We start from the raw sequence: 20533 nt of genomic DNA, 5'->3' as shown, positions 1-20533 counted from the left end.
TCACTTTAGAAGCAAACCGGTGATTCTTTGGTTCAGACTGTCGGGATAATCTGGTGACATCAAAATAATGCGTTGGGAGTTTAAAGTGTGAATATTGTTACAGATTCCAGAAAATATATTTTGGTGTTTATAGATTATTCCAGAACCAGTCCACCGGGCTTTGGATCTTTTGGTCTCTGCTGCAGGATGAGCAGCAAACTGAGGCTGATCCGTGTTTTCTTTGGTCCCGCAGAGCTCCGGATCCCGGACAACGCCAACGTCTTCTACGCCATGAACTCCACTGCCAACTACGACTTCGTGCTGAAGCGGCGCGGCTCGGCACGGCCGCTGCGGGCCAAGAACGTTGCCAGCTCGACGCTGCCGCGCATGAAACAGAAAGGACTGAAGATCGCTAAGGGGATTTTCTGAGGTCTGCCGCTCTCCACCTCCTGGACTCCCAGACGCCTCCTCCGGTCTGCCGCCTTCAGGAGACGAACTGACCCCAGGTTTCCACGTGTCGGGGTGGACGGAGGCGGAGACGTGGCCTTTCTGTGGCACTTTGGCACTTAACTGGATGAGCCGCATCTTCAGCGCCTCCGGAGGACCTTTTTTAAAAAAGCTGAGTCTCCATGAGGGAGGAGCTCTGTAGGAAAATGCCGGAGCTCTCCGTCGGCCTCCCTCCGCCTGGTTTGGCTAAAACCTTCAGATTCCTGATGCGTCACATTTTGTTTACAACCGTTTACATCTCTGTTCAGCCCCCGTTTTTCCTCAGCGAGGGAATCTTTGCACCTTCATCGTCCCGAGACGGAAGACGAGCCCCAGGGAGCGCCGCTCTGTTCCCAACGGCCTGAATGTGCTTCGGGTTTTTCCCCACAGAAGCTTTGGGCTCTGTCAGCAGAACCAGGAGGAAAAGATGCTTGTCTGAACGCTGGCGTGTGCCCAACAAGCGGAAAAAAGCTACAAAATGGTGTCAAAATCCAGTGAACACAGCCATGAGCTCTGTGTCCGTGTCTTAAGACCGGATCAGAACCACTACACCATGAAGGCGAAGCCCAGCGATCGCACTTCACACAGACTGAACCAACCGAATGTAAATATGAACGACAAAATATCCTGGAGGAAAAAAAAAGAAAAGGACCCTGTGCTTTTTGTTAATAGACTCACGATATCAACACTTTTTTAATGTTTTTATTTTAGCTTTGTGTGTTTTTCTTTGTGTCTGAAACGGTGCTGTTGGTCGTCTTTCCTGAAGTTTCACCTGATTTCCCTTCGTCCTCCAGACCCCGAGGCGCCGCCATGTTGGAAGAAACTAAACAAGTTATAAAAACGGCGATTTAGAGCTTGCGTCTGCACGGAAATAAAAAATAAATGAGTTAATAATAGGAACGGGCAAAATGATGGAAGTGGCCACGATCAAACTATTAAGAAAATATTTTTGTTTGCTAAATTAAAATATGAATATCAAGTCTAGAATTAAAATATTTATTTTAAAACAGTATGTTATAAACTTAATTTCAGTATTCCACGTTCTACAGTGCCTCAGTAAATAAAACTTTTACTTTTGTCGGTCAATTAATCCTGATACATTCGTTAGCTCAGCAGTTAACCAATCAGCTTGTCTCTGGCAGCTTTAGCCCCGCCCACTGGCTTTTACGATGTTCTGTGCAGAACCAGGAAATAACTGAATAAATAATAAAAAAATCATAGCTGAAATTATCTGATTTGATTGTTTTAATTCATGATGCCATTATTTGATAATTTAATTATTTAACTAATTAGAGATCCGTTTACTTATTTAACCACTTTTTATTGCGTATTTAACGAGGTAATGAATTTGAATCCTTCAAAATGATCCAAAAATAACTCTTGTCTATATAAAGAAACAAATGTATCACTCAGGTTTCCTATTCAATGATTTTAAAAAAAACAGCAAAAGTTAAATATCTAAACTAAATAAAGCCCTTGAGGATTCAGACTTTAAATTATTTTTCCTGGATCCACCCTGAAGTGCAGAAACTGGAAAACAATCAGTGTTGATTATTACTATAATAAAGATGATCGGGTTTCTTCTGGGGAATCCTTGGATGTTTCTGTCTGGACCTTGTGACCCGCTGCGGTTCAGAGGTCCGTTTCCTCCAACATGGCGGCTCAGGCTGCAGATTTATCTCTTTATCCGGATGTTTCCAGCAGGGATCAGCCTCGGTTTCTCCGGGTCGCCGGCAGCGTCCGGGTCTGAGATGAATGTGGATCCGAGCGGACCGACCGGGACGCTGCTGAGCATCTGTAGAGGGAAAGTCCAACCGAACACGCTTCTCTCTGTCTCTTCCTGATGTCTGATCCACGTTTCTCCTCCTAAACGCTTTGTTGCGTCGCGTCGCGTCGCTTCAGGTTTCCTTCACTCTGTTGCCTCTTCTTCCTCTCATCACACTAAAGCCGCGACTCTTTTCCAGCCGCCTTTCACTTTTAAGCCCCGAGTATAAAACCTCTCCATCGCCGCAGTCTGCAATGTGTTTTTCATTTGGTGCCAAGCTGCTTTGCTTTTCAGGCGCTGTTGTTTTGCAAAGCATTCTGGGAATTTACAGGAAAGCACTAAAATAATTCTCCTGGAGGGAACACTAAGCGGGCCGGTGCCGCTGTCTGGTCCGTCGGTCAAACGCGTGACGAGCCCCTCAGAAGCAATATGTTAACGAGCCGTCCGGCTGCGATTGATGTCGTCGTGAAACACTGTGACCTTTGACCCCCCCACCCCACCCCTTTGCTCCGCCCGGTGATCGGCACTGTGAACCGAACTGTCGTGACTCTCTCTCTCGTGTTGTCCGCCCAGCGGTTCTGACCCAACGTGTGCCAAAACAGAACCGCAGCGGGGGAATAATTCAGCGCGTTTACCGAAGACACTAAAGGTCCAGAAAAACACTGAGTGACGGACATTTTCACTCTGATGGCGATGAAACGGCTGCAGAAGCTGAACTTTAGTGAAGTTAGCCTGCTGGGATGCTACATTTTAGCCTTTATTTCTTTAATTCACTCCATTAAAATCAGTCATATAAGGAAGAAGTTCCATCCAACCAAGGATGAAGAAACCTACTATCTGAAACGTCACTTAGAGCCAAAACATATCTTTTGACAACATAAAACTGAACATTTGCTGTATTTGATCCACGGTGACGTCGGGTCACAGCAGGACCTGAGCTGCAACAGGAAGTGTGTGAAAGAAAAGTTTAACTAACGCCTTCATGGCCATGAAAAGGAAATTATTCCTTCATTTAACCGTTAATAACCTGAATAAAAATAACCGAGTGCCCTGATTTTAACTAATAAGAGGGAGGAGGAGCAGACTTTGGGATTTACTTTCAGTATTTGTCCGTAAATAAACTAAAAACTAAACTAAAAGCTTCCTGGTTGTTAATCTTCTCCCCAATCTGGAGTTAAACTTTCCTCCTGCGGTTCCTCGTCTGGTTCCCCAGAGGAACGTCTGGCTTCACCATAACGTTCTCACCCTTTTCTGATGGACCGTGTGTGTGTGCTTCGTCGTCGCCCTTGTTGAAAAATGAGTTTTGTGATTCTGTGAGAGTTTGAAAAAATAAAAATAACGTCTCAGTTTTACATGAAGAAGGAAAAAAAAAAAAAAGCCCACCTGGGAACAGATCATTTTTATTCCCTTTGCTGTTCTGCTTCCCCTGGATTTCTGCTTCGGTGCCATTTTTTGTTTTCCTGAAGAATTTCAACCTTTTCTTACTACAGCTTTTAATTTTTTTCTCAAGAACAAAAACCCTGTGTTGACAAACTGTCTTTGGTCGTGTCTTATTTATTGATTTGTATATAAAGATTTTTTTGTTTTGCATTGTACATTCTTTCCTCTTGGTTATAGATTAATATATTCATGTATATACGAATAAACATTAAGTTTGTAAAGTTAAAGACTTCTTGGCATCTCTTGTTTGTGTTCATTTTTTTAATTCATTTACCAAAAGGTATTAAATCTATGACCTCAGACCACAGTAGGAATATTGTATTTTAATCAAATCATAATTATAGGAAGGATTCCATGGAGATGTGGCGGCACCAAGTGGTGAAAAAGTTAAATAACTTTATTGAACAGTTATACAGACAGCGAGGCACAGGACAAATGAAAATATCCATATGAGATATATAGAGGCAGGAGATGAAAGAAAATAAAATTTAATCATTACAAAGTTTTCAGGCTACTAAATTGTATTAAAGAATGTTCAGAGATTTCTTAGTATTTGTAGTATTCAGGGAATCTCCTTAAAAGGAGAAATCTGGTCAAGGAAAAAAAAAGAAGAAAATCAGTGATCAGTGGATCATTACTTATACCTAAAACTAATACGTTTGTGGTGATTTAATGAATTTAGCGTTAATCAGTCAAAAAATAAAAGCATAAATTGTCTCGATCACTGTGTATGGGGGCGGCCATTATTGCCCATATTTGGGCAATAATGGCCGCCTGACATCACATCCTGTGACGTAATGTCGCAGTAAGGCACTGCGCTCTACAAGCAGTAGCAGCCGTTCTACACAGCTGCGATCAACAACAATTATTTCTGATTTCCAGAGGACTTCACCTTTGAAATTCACGAGAGCTACTGTTAAAGCAACAATGCCTACGTGCATGGCAGTTTGATGTTTTAATACATCGGGTAAAACTGAAAAAAAAAAAAAAAACAGTTTTTGATTCATGATCCACCACTGGTTCTTTTGTTGGATTACCAACTTGAAGAGGGAGAATTTACCATCTAACTTCTGGCCAGAGAGAAAACACGTCGTCTGTAGCCATCATTTGGAAGAAGAATGTCTTCAAGACGACATGAGAGCGACGCTTTGGTAGGTTTATCTTTTTTTTAATGTAGAATTTGCGAGGACATTAGTTTACCCGACCAGAGGGGCGGAGTGATACGACACAAAATATGTGATGTGCCTGATAATTTTGTCCATTGTCTGGGCAGAGCTGGTCTGTGTGGATTAGCCTTTAGCCTGATGTGCAGACCACCACAGCTGTCTTGCCATATTTTTCCTCCACAACATCCTCCAGACTGTTTTTTTTTCTCTCGGCACCTTCCGTTGTTCCAAAATTGCTAGAGACCAGCATAACAGACCCGTGCTCACTGTAATACCGCGTTAAAACTGACAGCCCTAATTTTAATTGATATTGACACCGAGATATTTCATCAGCAAGAAGAACAAACTGAGAAGAATAACCCAAAAATAAGGAGGCGGCTGCCGCAGCAGACAGGTTCAACTCACATCGTCCCTCTTTGGTCTCCTTGGCTCAAACTGCTGGATTTCTTCAACAGTCAGGTTGCTATCAAGAAGGTCTTCTATATATTCCAAATCACTATCAGATATTATGATAAATCCTCCCGTCCCTGTCGCTAATTAATCCGTCACTCTATGCTTGGCATTGAGCACTGGTCGTCGCAATATTGGATAATAGCGCATAGTGACAAACACCAGATGGAGCATTGGGACTTACTCTACAGCCGATCTCGCACCGTGACGTCACAAACCAGGAGGAGGCAGTACTGTTTTTCACCAAGATGGATGCCTCCATTAAAGCACATTCAAATGAAAATGACTCAATTAAAACAACTTATTTATTGAACAGTATGTAATAATTTGATATTTAAAGTACTTTCAGCAGTTTGAATTCTGATTTTGACCGGACTTTTCCTTTTAAAGGCTTGCTTGTGCAAATTCTGTTATCCGGGTCAACGCAACAGTAAACAAGCTATGGCAAGCCATTTTAACATAAATTCGGTTTCATCTGACTATCCGTAATTACATTCCAGATATCTTAAAATGCATTTTGACTATCCGGAATGGTAATATAAGATATCTTTATTTACATTCTGACTAGGAAGAATAATAATTCAAGATATCTTCAATTACATTTTGACTAGTCAAAATTCCTTTCAAGATATCTCAAATTACGTCACCGGATTCGTCATTGAAAGCGTCACACATCCGTAGTTGTAATTTAAGATATTTCGAACGTAATTATGACTAGTCAGAATTACAATTTAAGATATCTGAAATAAGACATTGCGTGTAAGCCCCTTATTGGCTGTAAACTGCCCAAAGCTGCCTGAACATTCAATGGCGCTGGCTGTTTTCGACATAACTGTAAGAAAATGCCACAATATAGAAAGAGCTTTTTCAGTATGGGATATGCAGAGAGGGCGAAAATAGTATATTTGAAGAATGCTTAAGAAATTTGCAAAGAATTTCGGATTTACTTGCTGCCGACACACACAATGCACTGAAAAACGGCTAGCTGAAAGCGCTACTATCGACTCATGTCCAAGCTGGAAATAAGGAATATTCCTCAGCCTGGGCCAGTTCAGTTAATAACCAGATGCAGTTTTTATACTGTGGTAAAGCATCTGCCTCTTCAGAAATTATGGTAAAGCCAGCTAGCTCTTGATTTTGACATGCTAGACGGCACAAGGCATTACAGCACCTTCCTTTAGCTCCTCTGAAAACAAAAGCGCACGCCTCCGGTTCCTCTGTGATGAAATATGGCAAGCCGTTTCGTAATTCAAGATATCAGTAACGTCATTTTGACTAGTCAGAATGTCAATTTAAGATATCTTAAATGGAAAAGCTGAATAATTCAAGATATCTCTAATTCATTTAGAGATATCTTAAAAGGACCTTATTGCCATGGAGACCATACATGGGATGTAAAGCCTCTGACAACTTAGCTCCTAGGACCAAAGGGACACTCAAACCCCTCCACCACGATAAGGTGGCAGCCCATGGAGGGGTAAATTAAGTTTTGAGTTTTTATTATTGTTTGTTTCATAATTTACCACTTTTATACACTGTGTGGCTGTTTTTGTGGGAGAATTATTTAACTATTAACCTTTTAAAAAGAAAGAAAGACTCGAGAAAATGGCGTTCCTTTTGTCTTGACAACGAGAATTCGTCTTTATTACACCTAGAAACGTACAAACGGGTTTCAGGAGCGAATTCTGACATTCAAATACAGAGCTTGTCTCTTTAAAGGCTACTGATGTGTGTGCGTTAAACACAAGAGTCTGTGTGTCTCCATTGGTGTGTATGTGTTACAAGCTATTGACGTCAAGTTGGCTACTGGACGAAAGTTCTGGGAAGTGTTTATCACAAAAAGTACAAAAACAGAGCGATTAATTCCACTACTCGACATATCTTGGAACGCTAAAGTTAAACAATGATATCCAGATGTTTACTCTGTTATACTCCCATTGGCGAGAGCCAGGAAAAAGGTCAAAATGACCCTAACTTCCATAAATCCTCCCTTGGCACGTTACAGCGTGACATATCTAGAAGACCTCTACATTGAAGCTCATTTTTGGTTGGTGGGTTTGTTGGGGCTGTTTTACAACCATTGGTTTTACCATTTTCATTTATTGCGTGGCTGTTTTAAAGCCATCATTTGGTTGGTGGACGTTTTTGTTTTTTCTTTAAACAGCCATTTATGGATGTTTTTTTTTTTTGTGTGTGTTTTTCACCATTTGATTTTCAACCTTCAACCTCAGATTCCAAAAACCTGCTGGTTCCATTGAGCCCTCAGCAGATCACAACGGCCACAGCAGAGAGAAAGCAGAAACCTTTGGCCTTCATCATCATCATCATCACCCGCAGCAGCTCCTACCTTTAGGCGTCTTGTTGTCTCTCCTACCTTTGAAGATCAAACAGCTTGATTGCAGAGATCATCTTCGTGTCCATCGTTGATCTGCCGCCGATTCTTGACGCCATGTTTTCTCAGAAAACAAATTTAACGAAAATGATAGTGTAAGTTTTATCTTTGTTGGTTTCTTAATTTACCACTTTCTTGTATTATATGGTTAAAGCCATCGTTTGGTTGGTGGATGGATTTTTTGGAGCGGTTTTACAACCATTCGTGTGTGTAGATTTTTTTTTTTTTTGCTTTTTATTCATTTTATTTTTAGTGTTTTTCGCCATGTGACTTTATAATTTTCCATTTTCTTTGTTTTTAAAGCAGTTTTTTATTTTAGGTGTTTATATTTTGTTTTGTTTTCTCATGATTTTAGTTTTTAGTCGTTTTTTTGGTTTTAATTTTAGGTGCTTATATTTTACTGTTTTTTTCTCATGATTTTATTTTTGATTTCATTTTAGTTTTTGTTTTTATCATTTTCCTTTTTTTATTAATTTATATTTTGTTTTGTTTTTCCCCTCATGACTTTAGTTTTTATTATTTTGATTTCATTTTAGTTTTTTTAGTCATTTTTTGGTTTTTAAGGTGTTTTTAATTGTCTCATTTTTTTTTTGAGGGGGGGATGGGGCGTCTTTTTTTAAAGCCCATGGTTATTTAAGATAGGCTTTATTGATGTCACATTGGAGAAATTCACATGCCCCCGTCATTTTATTGTGACAATGTCAACTTTCTTTCAGTGACATAATAGATCACATTCAACTACTTGATCACACTTGATCTCTCAGTCATTAAGAGAACATCCACCATGTACTTCTGTTACCAGTTTCCTTTCACTCCAGTATTTCAGACTTTCATTGGTTGAAGACCGCCACAGGAAGTAGGTAACCAATTTTCCTGCTTTCGGGTTTAGAGTCCACTCCCCCTCCCAACATGTTGCTGTCCACATTCCCCACTAGTTTCCTTCCATCTCCTGACTTCCAAGTCTCCATCTTGACAATAATTTAAGATTGGCATTTCCGTTTCTTCTTAATCGAGGTGCCTGTTTTTAAGAATGTTTAGATAAGAGTTCCCAGAAATGGAAGAACACACCAAATGTTTCACTTTCTCTCTCTCACAACACACACACACACCTTTCAACTAGGGAGGGAGGACTCTTGGTCTGGAGTGATCCATGTGCACAGTAAGATACAGTAAGTTACCCTATATTGTTGGGATTCAGTTGAAATGAAGACATGACTGTAAGTCTGGAATAAAATAAACCCCCTGCTGGTCTCTGAGAGAAAGTGCTGTGTCTCTCATTTATGTCTATTTTTTAAGGTTCAATTCTCTCCCACAAACTTTCCATACAAGTTGTGAAATTAGAATAAACACTAGAAGTGCGCAGCCAGCAAGAGGAAACTAAAGAAGAAGGAGGAGGCGTGGTTTTATGTGAGCGTGTCAGAATGATGATTATGTGATGACCAGCAGATGAGGCGATCCCCCCAGAACTATAATGTAGAAAAGATGGTCCACTTTACCTTTAATCTATGTGCTTCACTCAAAAATGCTGTTATTAATATAAAGAAAGTAATATTCTGATTTATTGTCTTATCATGTCTGTTATGAGGTTCTTTGGATCTGAGGGCTGCAGGTACCTGGGTGAGTCCAACCTGCCTCCATCTCTCAATTTCTTCATTCCCCTAAAACTGCAGAAGCATCCATTTTTCAACCAGAGTTCCGATAAACCCAGCAGATTCAGAACCTTCCAAGCAAAAAGCTCTGAGTTTATTCGGCTTAGCAACCTGACCTCAGCCGGGCCTGAGAACCAGAACCAAGCTGGTGGACCAGTACCCTGTTCTTGTGTATCAGGGGCTGTGGTTATGGAGACAGAACCAGAACCAAGCTGGTAATTGACTTCTCTCATGATACAATTGTAGGACGTCCAGAAGATAGCAGGATGGGAGCTAAATTGTTACGCCCTTAAACTTTTGACCTCGAAATTCTACGGTACCTTAGAACCTGCCTCATCAATGATCCCAGCAGCTCACTTCCTACCAGAACCCTGTTAAGTCGGTCCTTATTGTTCCCTTATTGTTCCCAGTCTGATGAAGTTCTCCTCACTCATCTATTTATTAGAAAGCCTCTCTGAGATCCGTTGGACTTTAGACGGTTCTTTATCTCTGCAGGAGGTGCTGGTGAAGCTGTTTGCTTTACACTGGGAATAAATGTTCATTAATTAATTTATTTAATCATATTCTCTGAGGCTGTCTGTGGAGGACTCATGAAGGAACGGTGCCATGAAGCCGAACTAGCCCCGACAATCATTAGAGTCGGTCTAAACCCCAGTACCTGAGCTTCAGAGTCTCACTGGGGAAAAGTTCCACAGAGACTTTGCTTCATTGGACCAGAACTCAGGTGTGTTTTACCGTTGGTGTTCAGATTTGAAATGTTCTGTCACTGGACCCAGGGTAAGGAAGCAATTGCCTCCTGACATCCGTACCACTGCTGATTCTGCCGTTTTAAGGCCCCGCCTGATTTATTCAGACGAGTATTAATATTCAGTGTCATATTTAGCATTTATTTTTATCTTGCTTCTTATGTTTTTAACCACCTGTGTTGTAAAATAAAGGTTGATTGGTTCTGAGACGATAAAATCAGAAGCACACACGATCAGAGGCTCAGCTTTATTAAACCACATCATCGGAATCTTGGAGAAACATCAGGTCATGTGACCAGAATCATCTGAGGGATTAGTTCCTCTCACTGAGCATGCTCAGAACCGAGGACACTCTCTATTGAAAGCACAGGTACTCTTTGAAGCCTGAATTTTTCTCGTTGAGATTTTTCTCAATGACCTCCACACCAGCTTTCGTGTACAGGTGCGGTGCGTCTGGGTCCAGGATCACGGTGACCATCTTGATGGGGTCTTTGCACTCACTGGTCTTGTACCACAGATACACCGGGGTTCCTTTCGTCCCCTTATTCAGGTTGGTTTCAACTTGCTTATAGCCCTGGTTCTGATACCTCTCTATGGACTCCTCGTCCGTGGAGACCTGCAGATCTTTGATGGCCTTCTGACTATCGGTGGTCTGTCGATACCAGATGAAAACAAAAGCCCCATGCGCATCTCTGTTGGTGTCTTCGTCCACCCGGATGTAACCTTGCTGCAAGAGCACGGCGTCCCCAGCATTGTCGGCGGTGGCGGTGATGTCACAGATGTAGGTCTGATGCTCCCTCTTCATCCACAGGTATATAAAGTTTCCTTTAGCTCTCCGGTTCATATCACAGGCTGACCTCTCCCACAAAGGCTGGGCCTTTTTGGCATCATTTGCTGCATTAGTGGAGAAGCTGAGCTCCACAATTGGGACGTCGTACGGAGTGGAGCCTTTGAAGAACCACAGGTAGATGGGGCAGCCGCGGGTTCCAGTGTTGAGGTTTTTGTCGACCTTGTAGTACCCTTCTGCGTTGAGTCCCTTATTCATTTCATTATCGAAGGTAAACTGGATCCTGGTGATTGCTTGGAGCTTGTCACCGGTTTTGTACCAGAGGAAGATACTGTTTTTTCCGCTTCCTGAGTTCAGATCAACAGGAACCTTGGTGAAGCCTTTTTTAAGTAGCTGACTCTCCTCACCGGTGTTCACAGAAACGTCGAGGTCAGTGATGTACTGCGGCATCTTCAGCTCCTGCGTCAAAGGGAAAACAGCCGTGAGCAAACACAGTACTGGCCCGGCCCGAGCAGGACAGAACATCCGGCTGGTTGCAGGAAACCATTTACAGGCAATGTTAAAATAAATCATTTTAGTTAAAACAAACCTGGAAACGGCTGCAAACAGAAAGATATATGTCAGGTTTACTGCTAAAACATTAATTAAACAACACAGGTAAGAAAGACAAGAGATGTTAGTTTCTTTTACTTACAAGAAGAACGGACAGAAATGAGCTCAGTGACAATCTCCTACAGTTTTGAAGCACACCCTGCCACTGCCTCTCTTTTTATTTCCAAGTAGGAGGTCCCTAGTTACAAAACACATTCCAGCGCTAAGGGAATGGGGAAGCAAACTGCAACATGACATTTGAGATAATACATTAGCAGTTCAGTTATGCAAAATCACAACTAAGATCATTCAGTTCTCGGAAAATGCATCAATAGGCATGTCCCCGCCTCTTGCATCACACCTCCTCCAGGTAACGTTATTTCTATTCCCATCGTACTGTAAATAGTTTGAAATCTTTGCTTTTTGTGTTTAATTAATGACTGAACTCCTCACCCTATCTCTAATGGAGAGCCCAGACACACTACAGAGAAAACTCATTTCAGCTGCTATGTGAAATAGTGGCACAAAAACAACAATGGAGGACAAACTTATCGTTTCCTGGCATTTGAGCTAGCCAAATCCGTCCAGCACAACGTTGAGCCACTGCTAGTTTCAATCAATGTGTTTATTCAGAGGAAATGAGCAGGAAATGGTGGAAGAGTCTGAGACTCAGACACTGATGCTTGTTCTGGGCTGGCTGGACTATCCTCTGCCGCTGCACAGCAGCTGAGCCCCCCAAAGATGTGTTGTTTGCCCCACGACCTGACCGACATGTTGGCGTTTCGTCAGATATGCCTGTTGCTGTCCAATGAAGGCCCGGCCCGAGCAGGACAGAACATCCAACTGGGTGCAGGAAACCATTTACAGGCAATGTTAAAAGATGTTGGCTTATGATTATTAGTAATAAGTTAAGATAAATTGTGTACACTGACCAAAAAAGTTTACTTTATAAATAAAACCAATATATAAAATATACCAGGGATTGATAGATTTTGTGTCATACTGTTTGCTAATTAATTTGTGAGGAAAAGGATTAAACCGGAAGTGCATTTGCAGACACATCTCCAGAACAACTGTTTAGAAGAGACTGTGAATCAGGCCTTCATGGTAAAATAGCTGCTAGGAAACCACTGCTAAGGACAGGCAACAAACAGAAGAGACTTGCTTGGGCTAAAGAACACAAGGAACGGACATTAGACCAGTGGAAATCTGTGCTTTGGTCGGATGAGTCCAAATTTGAGATCTTTGGTTCCAACCATCGTGTCTTGGTGCGACGCAGAAAAGGTGAACGGATGGGGTGGGCGATATATCGAATATACTCGATGTATCTCGAGTTTCCCTCGCTGCGATTTTGAAAATGGCTTTATCGCGACCATCGCGTGCAAATTTTCACTGCAAGATTGAGCCGCTGTATCTAATTCACTGTGAGTTTAGTTTCTCCCACATTCTGTGAACGCATCATTCGTTCCGCCTCCAAGCCAGAAAGCGCTCTGGCGCAAACACACACACACAACAACGTACCCGTGTGATTACTTACTTTGACGAGACAGCGAGAACCATGGCGACAGCGTTTCAGGCAGTGGTTTGGATTTCACAAGAAGGAGGTAGAACAAAATGCGGTAATTTACAAAACATGCCGTAACACCATTGCCACAAAAGGTAGCAGTAGCACAAATTTGTTCCACCTAAAAAGTCATCCAGTGCAACTCTTGTGAACTCCGCGTGTCGACACCCCCCCCCCCCCAAACACCAAAGGAAACTTCAATTAAACCAGCCATAAAACTGTTGAAACTGGCGTCTTTTTTTGCTAAATCCCATATGACAGAAAAAACGTTTATTTAAAATTTCCCCACACCTAAAGAGCAACGGAAATATTTTTGAGATGCTCTGAATATGTAGCAGCGACTGGTCAGTTGATTTTATAGTCACTATACCTTTTATTTCAGGTTTATTTTGTGTCAGATTTTTCCTTGGTGTTCCTTTTGGCCGCTGGGATGTTCTGTTTTTTAAGGTCCAGTGTTGATCACGAAAGAACTCTAATGTGACAATATTGTAATTTGTGAAAAGCTTCTATGTGCAGCTGTGGTTAAAAAATGGCTAAAATATAACATTTTAAATACATTTTTATTTTGCAATAAATTTTTCAAACCAAAAAAATTTGACACGTTAAAATGAGATATGCCAATGCAACTTTAGGCACTATTTGGCTAAAAACATTTGTTATTAAAGCTTATTTGAACATATCGTGATATATATCGTGTATCACGATATAGCCCAAAGATATCGTGATATTAGATTTTCTTCATATCGCCCACCCCTACCGTGAAGCATGGAGGAGGAGGTGTGATGGTGTGGGGGTGCTTTGCTGGTGACACTGTTGGGGATTTATTCAAAATTGAAGGCATACTGAACCAGCATGGCTACCACAGCATCTTGCAGGTACATGCTATTCCATCCGGTTTGCGTTTAGTTAGACCATCATTTATTTTTCAACAGGACAATGACCCCAAACACACCTCCAGGCTGTGTAAGGGCTATTTGACCAATAAGGAGAGTGATAGGGTGCTGCGCCAGATGACCTGGCCTCCACAATCACCGGACCTGAACCCAATCCAGATGGTTTGGGGTGAGCTGGACAGCAGAGTGAAGGCAAAAGGGCCAACAAGTGCTAAGCATCTCTGGGAACTCCTTCAAGACTGTAGAAAGACCATTTCAGGTGACGACCTCTTGAAGCTAATCAAGAGAATGCCAAGAGTGTACGAAGCAGTAATCAAAGCAGAAGATGGCTACTTTGAAGAACCTAGAATAAAAGACATATTTTCAGTTGTTTCACATTCTTTTGTTAAGTATACAATTCCACATGTGTTAATTCATAGTTTTGATGCCTTCAGTGTGAATCTACAATTTTCATAGTCATGAAAATTAAGAAACTCTTTGAATGAGAAGGTGTGTCCAAACTTTTGGTCTGTACTATATATATATATATATATATATATATATATATATATATATATATATATATATATATGTGTGTGTGTGTGTGTGTGTATTGTGTATATACACAATACACACACACACATATCTTTGTGTGTGTGTATTGTGTATATACATTTTGTGGTGTGCAATATGTAATTACCATAACAATGTAATCGTGTGTGTGTGTAATATTCTTAATATCTAGGTACCGTATTATTATGCTCCATTAACACACTAATTTAGTTGTAATGGATTTGTATAATATGTTATATTAAATGATTTATAGACTTCATAGACTTCATACTGAATATGCAATGTGATGTGCCTATTTTTTTTTACCATAAATTACAATAATCTACTGATGCTATGAAACAGCAAGTGTGTGTCAAAGTGATGAATTTATGTTTATTTAAAAAGTCTTAAGCCCCCCTGAAAATGAGAAAATCATCGTTGTTCGATGCTGTAGAGCACGTATTGTTTACATTCCGACTGGTTGTAACTAGGCAGTACCAATATGGCGGTTGGTGACGTCATAGCAACGTGGACTATTCAATTCAATTCAATTCAATTTTATTTATATAGCGCCAATTCATGAAACATGTCATCTCAAGGCACTTTACAAAGTTAAGTTCAATCATATTATACAGATTGGGTCAGATTATACAGATTGGTCAAAAATGTCCTATATAAGGAAACCAGTTGATTGCATCAAAGTCCCGACAAGCAGCAGTCACTCCTGGGGAACCGTAGAGCCACAGGGAGAGTCATCTGCATTGTACATGGCTTTGCTGCAATCCCTCATACTGAGCAAGCATGAAGCGACAGTGGGAAGAAAAACCACCCATTAACGGGAAGGAAAAACCTCCGGCAGAACCGGGCTCAGTATGAACGGTCATCTGCCTCGACCGACTGGGGTTACAGAAGACAGAACAGAGACACAACAAGACAGACAAACAAGCACAGAAGCACACATTGATCTAGTAATCTGTTCTACATTAGATGGTAGTAGCGGGTGAGCCGTCTTCTCTGGATGATGTCACAGTTAACAGAACGCCAGACCAGGTGTACCTACTATGAAGAAAAAGAGAGAGAGCAAAAAGTTAAAAGCTGAAATGACGACAGTCATTTCAATGTAATACAATGCAAAACTGGAGAACAGTAGACTGAAGAACAGTAGAAATCAGTAGAGTGAGAAAATTAGACCCTGATGTCCTCCAGCAGCCTAGGCCTATCACAGCACAACTATAGAGATAGCTCAGGGTATGAGCCACTCTAACTATAAGCTTTGTCAAAAAGGAAAGTTTTAACATTAGTCTTAAAAATAGACAGGGTGTCTGCCTCACGGACCAAAACTGGGAGTTGGTTCCACAGGAGAGGAGCCTGATAGCTAAAGGATCTGCCTCCCATTCTACTTTTAGAGACTCTAGGAACCACCAGCAGACCTGCAGTCTGAGAGCGAAGTGCTCTGTTAGGAACATACGGGGTAATCAGAGCTCTGATATATGATGGAGCTTGATTATTAAGGGCTTTATATGTTAGAAGGAGAATTTTAAATTCTATTCTTGATTTAACAGGAAGCCAATGAAGGGAAGCTAAAATTGGAGAAATATGATCCCTCTTGTTGATTTTCATCAGAACTCTTGCCGCAGCATTTTGAATCAGCTGAAGACTTCGAACTGCATTTTGTGGACTTCCTGATAGTAAAGAATTACAATAGTCCAGCCTTGAAGTAACAAATGCATGGACTAGTTTTTCAGCATCACTCCTGGACAGAATGTTTCTAATTTTGGCGATATTCCGGAGGTGAAAAAAGGAAACTCTGGAAACCTGTTTAATATGGGATTTAAATGACATGTCTTGGTCGAAAACAACACCAAGATTTTTAACTTTATTACCAGAGGCCAAGTTAATGCCATCCAGATTAAGGGATTGATTAAGAACTTTATTTTTTGAAGACTCTGGCCCAAAGATTACAACTTCTGTCTTGTCAGAATTTAAATGCAGGAAATTTAAAGTCATCCAGCTTTTGATGTCATCAAGACATGACTGCAGTCGAAGTAACTGATTGGATTCATCAGGATTTATGGATAAATATAGCTGAGTGTCATCAGCATAACAGTGGAAATTAATCCTATGCTGTCTGATAATTTTGCCAATCGGAAGCATATATATAGTAAATAGAATTGGTCCAAGGACTGAACCCTGTGGTACTCCACAAGTGACCCTAGAGTTTGAGGAAGATTTATTATTAACATGAACAAACTGGAATCTGTCCGACAGATAAGATTTAAACCAGCCTAATGCTTTTCCCTTAATCCCTACAGTAAGTCTTTGTAGGAGAATATTGTGATCAACTGTATCAAATGCAGCACTGAGATCTAACAGGACAAGTATAGACACAAGTCCATTATCTGAGGCCATGAGAATATCATTAGTGACCTTCACCAGAGCTGTTTCAGTGCTATGATGAGCTCTGAAGCCTGACTGAAACTCCTCAAGTAGGTCATTACTTTGTAAATGTTCACATAGTTGATTAGCAACTACTCTCTCAAGAATTTTAGATAAGAAAAGAAGATTAGATATAGGTCTGTAATTTACTAACTCATCTTGATCAAGAGATGGTTTCTTAAGTAAAGGTTTAATAACAGCTACTTTAAAAGCCTGTGGTACATATCCATTTACCAAGGATACATTAATCATGTCTAAAATAGGACCACTGATCAGAGGGAATACCTCCTTAAACAACTTGGTTGGGATTGGGTCTAACATACAGGTAGAAGGTTTAGATGAAGCTAAAATTTTAGAAAGCTCAGAAAGCTCTACTGCTTTTAAACAGTTCAGACACTGCGCAGGTTCTAAGGATTCCTCCAATGCTGCCTCACTTACTGAGGATGAGGTAATCATGTTTGGGAGGATGCCAATTATTTTATTTTTAATGGAATCAATTTTATTTATGAAGAATCCCATAAAATCATTACTGCTAAGAGCTAAGGGAATGGATGGATCAACAGAGCTGTGGCTCTGGGTAAGTTTGGCAACTGTACTGAAGAGAAATCTAGGATTATTCTTATTCTCCTCAATTAATGATGAAAAATATGCTGCTCTAACTCTGCGAAGGGTCTTGTTATACAACAATAGACTGTTCTTCCAGATTAAGTAGGATTCCTCTTGGTGTGTAGAGCGCCATTTTCTCTCCAATTTCCTAACATTGTGCTTCAAGGAACGCAGCTCTGAATTAAACCAAGGAGCCAGCTTCCTGTGAATAATCACCTTCTTTTTCAAGGGAGCTACATTGTCTAATGCAGAACGCAATGACGAAGTCATACCGTTTACAAAGACATCTATTTGTGAATTGGAAGAAACAACATTGCTGCCATCTACAGGGCATTTCTGCAATACGGAGGATATTAAAAAGGGGACAGACTCTTTAAGTTTTGATACAGCATTATCCGATAAAGATCTACTATAATGGAACCCTCTTTTGGGGGTGGAGAACTCAGTTAGATTAAACTCAAATGTTATTAAAAAATGATCAGATAGGACAGGGTTGTGAGGAAATACTGTTAATTCTTCACAATCAATGCCATATGTCAGAACAAGGTCTAAAGTATGGAGCCGAGAGTGCGTCGGTTCATGCACATTTTGAGCAAAACCAATTGAATCTAGGATAGTTTTAAAGGCTACACTAAGGTTATCACATTCTGTGTCAACATGGATGTTAAAATCACCCACTATAATAGCCTTATCAGTATTTAACACCAAATCAGATAAGAAATCTGACAACTCATCCAAAAACTGAGTGTAAGGGCCTGGTGGACGATACAAAACAACAAACAGAAGAGGTTTTATTGCTTTGCAGCTTGGATGAGGGAAACTGAGGGTTAAATGTTCAAAAGAACTGTAGTTATTAATTGGCCTGGGACTAATTAATAAATCAGACTGAAAGATAGTTGCCACTCCTCCTCCTCTTCCCACAGATCTGGGAATGTGGAAATTTGAATAATTGGAGGGAGTTGACTCATTTATACTAACGTAGTCCTCTTGTAGCCAGGTTTCTGTGAGACAAAACAAATCAATCTGTTTATCAGAAATCAATTCGTTAACTAACAAAGTCTTTGGAGGGAGAGACCTTATATTTAATAGACCACATTTAATTGTTTTATTTTTAGGTTCAAGGTGAACCGTATTGATTTTTATTAGGTTTTTATGATTTGTTCCTTTTAGATAAGTTTTTGATCTGTCAAGTTTTGGCCGTGGGAAAGACACCGTCTCAATAGGATAATGGATGGGTAACAGTACAGAAGCTGCAGAGAGGTGTGTTAAACTACGGCTCTGCTTCCTGGTCTGGACCCTGGGTTGTCAGCATTTAGGAGGACTAATAAATCCGGCCAGATTTCTAGAAAGAAGAGCTGCACCATCCAAAGTAGGATGGATGCCGACTACCAACGACCAATCGGATATCCAGTGAATAAATGGAGATCAGGTAACGCTCTGGAGAGCTAATGCTCTGACGTCTTCCTTCTTCTTTTTTGTGATTTTTAATGGTGGTTGGCTAACAACTTAAAGGTGTATTACCGCCCCTACTGGAAGGGAGTTTGAACAGAATGTCGATCTCAAAGCAAAAACATCCATCCATTTTCTGTCATGCTTGTCCCATGTGGGGTCATGAGGGGTGCTGGTGTCTATCTCCAGCTATCAATGGGTGAGAGGCGGGGTACACCCTGGACAGGTCACCAGTTTATCGCAGGGCAACACAGAGACAGACAGGACAAACAACCATTCACGCACACTCTCACATCTAAGGACAATTTAGAGAGACCAATTAACCTTACATGTTTTTGGACTGTTTAAAGTCAGAATACCCGGAGAGAACCCACGCATGCACAGGGAGAACATGCAAACTCTATGCAGAAAGACCCAGGGTTGGACTCGAACCCAGAACCTTCTTGCTGCAAGGCAACAGCGCTACCCGCTGCACAGCCACCAAAGCAAAAACAGAGGAGGGAAAAACTTACACCCTATCAAATAAAATACTCTGTCTTTAAAAATGCAATAGGTTCTGATAGCTTTTACTCCTCGAATCTTTCTGGAACAACTCAATGAGATCTAGTTTTATTTTCATCCTGTTAAAGTTTTGAATGAACTAATTTCTCTCACCCTGAAACATTTTACACTGTAAAAACACATGTTCTATAGTTTCAAGTTCCCTACAGTCACATCTCCCTGTCTGGTGCTTCCCTGTAAGGAATAATGACCCGTTTAGTCCCGTATGTCCAACTCTTGTCTTGAAATAATTTTCCTCTCTCCAATTTCTTCCTGTTCTTCTAATTTCTCCCACCTTCCTCTGGATTTTATAGAACCATTGGCCTTTTCTTTCTTCTTCACATTCCTTCTGCCACCTCTCCTTTATTTTTCTTCTTATCATTCACTATTACCGTAATACTGATCTTAACATTAATTTCTACTAATTGTTTGGTGCTCTCTTTTGCCATCTCATCTGCACCTTAATCTCATATTGAGCAAGAACCCATATAAAAATACCTGTAAGCCCCATCATGTAAATTCCATTAGTGTTTGTTGTAATTCTATTAATATGTCTGGTCCACCTTCTGACTGGCTATGCTGCAAACTAGCCAAGGAAGAATTTTAAATGTCCGATCTCTTCAATCCACTGCATAGCTGATAGTTTTGACAATAGTTCTCCTGTATGAAGCTAAATTCCATCAATAACTCTAATTTCCCTACTTTGATGCCAAACCCAGGTATAATGAATGCTATTCTAATTAGCTGTATTTTTTTAAGCATTTGTGTATAGTTGAATATAACTATAATATTTCTTGATATAATCATGTATTAAATAAACATTCAAATAAAAGATTTATGCTTTTTCTTTCTTTCTAGAAAGGAAAAGTACACACTTGCCTCTGGAATTATCCACGGTAGTAATGTGGCTAATGGGACTGTTTGACTTATGTTTTTCTGTCCAAGATTAAACTCATTAATTGCAAAACCTATTGTCCCTCCAAAACTCTTTACTCTACCCTTTTCCCAACAAGGCTTAAGCACACCCAGAGTAGGGTGGCCCTCCCTTTGTTCTTTTAAATTG

The 20533-nt window shown here is 40.6% G+C and overlaps 2 protein-coding genes across 9 annotated transcripts in view; one reads left to right on the top strand and one right to left on the bottom strand.

Moving 5' to 3' along the window:
- LOC105924144 (ral guanine nucleotide dissociation stimulator) overlaps positions 1 to 3897 on the top strand; it is a 75032-nt gene extending 71135 nt beyond the window's left edge. For all 8 annotated transcript variants that reach the window (XM_036144325.1, XM_036144324.1, XM_036144323.1 and 5 more), the window contains exon 18: positions 233 to 3897. In XM_036144325.1, coding sequence (XP_036000218.1) covers positions 233 to 408 — 176 coding nt within the window. In that variant the 3' untranslated portion in view covers positions 409 to 3897. The remainder of the gene's footprint in view (positions 1 to 232) is intronic.
- A 6422-nt stretch (positions 3898 to 10319) lies between these two features.
- LOC110368698 lies at positions 10320 to 11468 on the bottom strand. The gene is made up of 2 exons (XM_021317939.2): positions 11450 to 11468; positions 10320 to 11319 (listed from the first exon to the last, which is right to left on the bottom strand). The coding sequence occupies exon 2, from the start codon at positions 11308 to 11310 to the stop codon at positions 10429 to 10431; it is 882 nt and encodes a 293-aa protein (XP_021173614.2). The 5' UTR covers positions 11311 to 11319; positions 11450 to 11468; the 3' UTR covers positions 10320 to 10428.
- Between the last annotated feature and the right edge of the window lie 9065 nt (positions 11469 to 20533).

The sequence above is a fragment of the Fundulus heteroclitus genome, chromosome 12 (genome assembly GCF_011125445.2).
Source record: "Fundulus heteroclitus isolate FHET01 chromosome 12, MU-UCD_Fhet_4.1, whole genome shotgun sequence".
Lineage (NCBI taxonomy): Eukaryota > Metazoa > Chordata > Actinopteri > Cyprinodontiformes > Fundulidae > Fundulus > Fundulus heteroclitus.
The sequence above is the reverse complement of the archived record's forward strand: the minus strand, read 5'-3'. Positions and strand labels throughout refer to the sequence as shown.

Excerpts from the sequence above, each read along its gene's own strand:
- LOC110368698 (XM_021317939.2), bottom strand. The coding sequence starts at position 11,310 with ATGCCGCAGTACATCACTGACCTCGACGTTTCTGTGAACACCGGTGAG.